The 1558-nt window shown below is 38.1% G+C and overlaps 1 protein-coding gene across 1 annotated transcript in view; it reads left to right on the forward strand.

Annotated features, from left to right (window-relative positions):
- The first annotated feature begins 18 nt into the window (after nt 1-18).
- The window catches only part of ZNF382 (zinc finger protein 382), an 18564-nt gene continuing 17024 nt past the window's right edge, over nt 19-1558 (forward strand). Inside the window, exon 1 of the mRNA XM_023742273.1 lies at nt 19-338. Coding sequence (XP_023598041.1) covers nt 251-338 — 88 coding nt within the window. The 5' untranslated portion in view covers nt 19-250. The remainder of the gene's footprint in view (nt 339-1558) is intronic.

Below are 1558 nucleotides of genomic sequence, written 5' to 3' on the forward strand. Positions count from 1 at the left end.
ATGTTATGCATGTCTTACAAAAATTCCTGAAGCATATGAAACTTTGAATTTAAGGGATCAGAGGTGATGAATCTCTCTTGTTAGCAGAAAGTATGATTATGCCCTCACTTGCTTCGTGCAAGGTATTAACTTTGGTAAGACGTAAATGTATGCCTAATTTGCCACCCTAAAGTTGTATCTTTATCTTCCTTCAATAGCACTGAAGCCCAGGCAGCTTAGACTGTCTCATTTTTCATTATCAGGGTTTCACATGACTAAACCGGACATGATCCTCAAGTTGGAACAAGGAGAAGAGCTATGGACAACAGGGAGAGTTTATCCAAGTCACACCTACCTAGGTGAGTCTGATTAGATGAAATCTAATAGACATTAAATCTCAGGTAGTTGATATCTTTAAATGTTTTTAGGGATCTTTTTCTTCCCCCATCTTTCTTTTTTATTACTGTTGTAAAAACATAACACAACATTTGCCAATTCACCATTTTTAACGTGCACAGTTTAGTGATATCACTTACATTAATCATTTTGTGCAGCTTCCACCAATAATCATTGCCAAATTTTCCATCACCATAAGCAGAAACTCACTGTGTCCTAAACAGTGACTCCCCTTTTCTCCCTCCTTCCTGCCCCTGGTAACCACTTATAAACTTTGGTCTTTATACATTTGCCTGGTCTGTGTGAGATCATACAATATTTATCTTTTTGTGATTGACTTATTTCTCTCAGCATAATGTTTTCAAGGTTCATCCATGTTATAGCATGTATAAGACTTCATTTCTCTTTATGGCTGAGTCTTATTTCATTGTATGTATGTACCACATTTTCTTTATCCATTCATCTGTTGCTGGGCATTTAGGTTGTTTCCACCCTTTGGCTATTGAGAATAGTGCTGCAGCGAACCTTGATGTACCTGTGTCTGCATTGCTGCATTGCTGCTTTCAAGTCTCTTGGGTATATACCTTGGAGTGGAATTGCTGGGTCATATAGTAGTTCTCTGTTTCTTTTTTGAGGAGCCACCAAACTGTTTTCCACAACAGCTATACTATTTTGCATTCCCACTAGTAATGGATAAGGATTCTAGTTTCTCTACATCCTCACCAACATTTTCTGTTTTCTACTTTTTTGATCTTAGCCATCCTAGTGGAGTGAAGTAGTATCTCATTGTGGTTTTTATTTGCATCTCCCTAATGGCTAATGATGTTAAGCGTTGTTGGCCATTTGTATATCTTCTTTAGTGAGATGTCTATTCAAGTCCTTCGCCCATTTTTTTGCTTGGGTTGTTTGTATTTTTGTTGTTAATTTGTAGGCAGTCTTTGTATATTCTGGATAGTAAACCCTTATCCTATATATGGAGTCCTGGTGGCACAGCGCTTAAGCACTTGGCTGCTAATCAAAAGATCGGCAGTTCAAATCCACCAGCCGCTCCTTGGAAACAATACAGGGAAGTTCTACTCTGTCCTACAGGGTTGCTATGAGTTGGAATTGACTCGATAGCAGTGGGTTTGTTTGGTTTTTGGTATTCTTTATATGGTTCCACAAAATTTTCTTCCAGTCTGTA

The sequence above is a fragment of the Trichechus manatus genome, unplaced genomic scaffold (genome assembly GCF_000243295.1).
Source record: "Trichechus manatus latirostris isolate Lorelei unplaced genomic scaffold, TriManLat1.0 scaffold00207, whole genome shotgun sequence".
NCBI classification, from domain to species: Eukaryota; Metazoa; Chordata; class Mammalia; order Sirenia; family Trichechidae; genus Trichechus; species Trichechus manatus.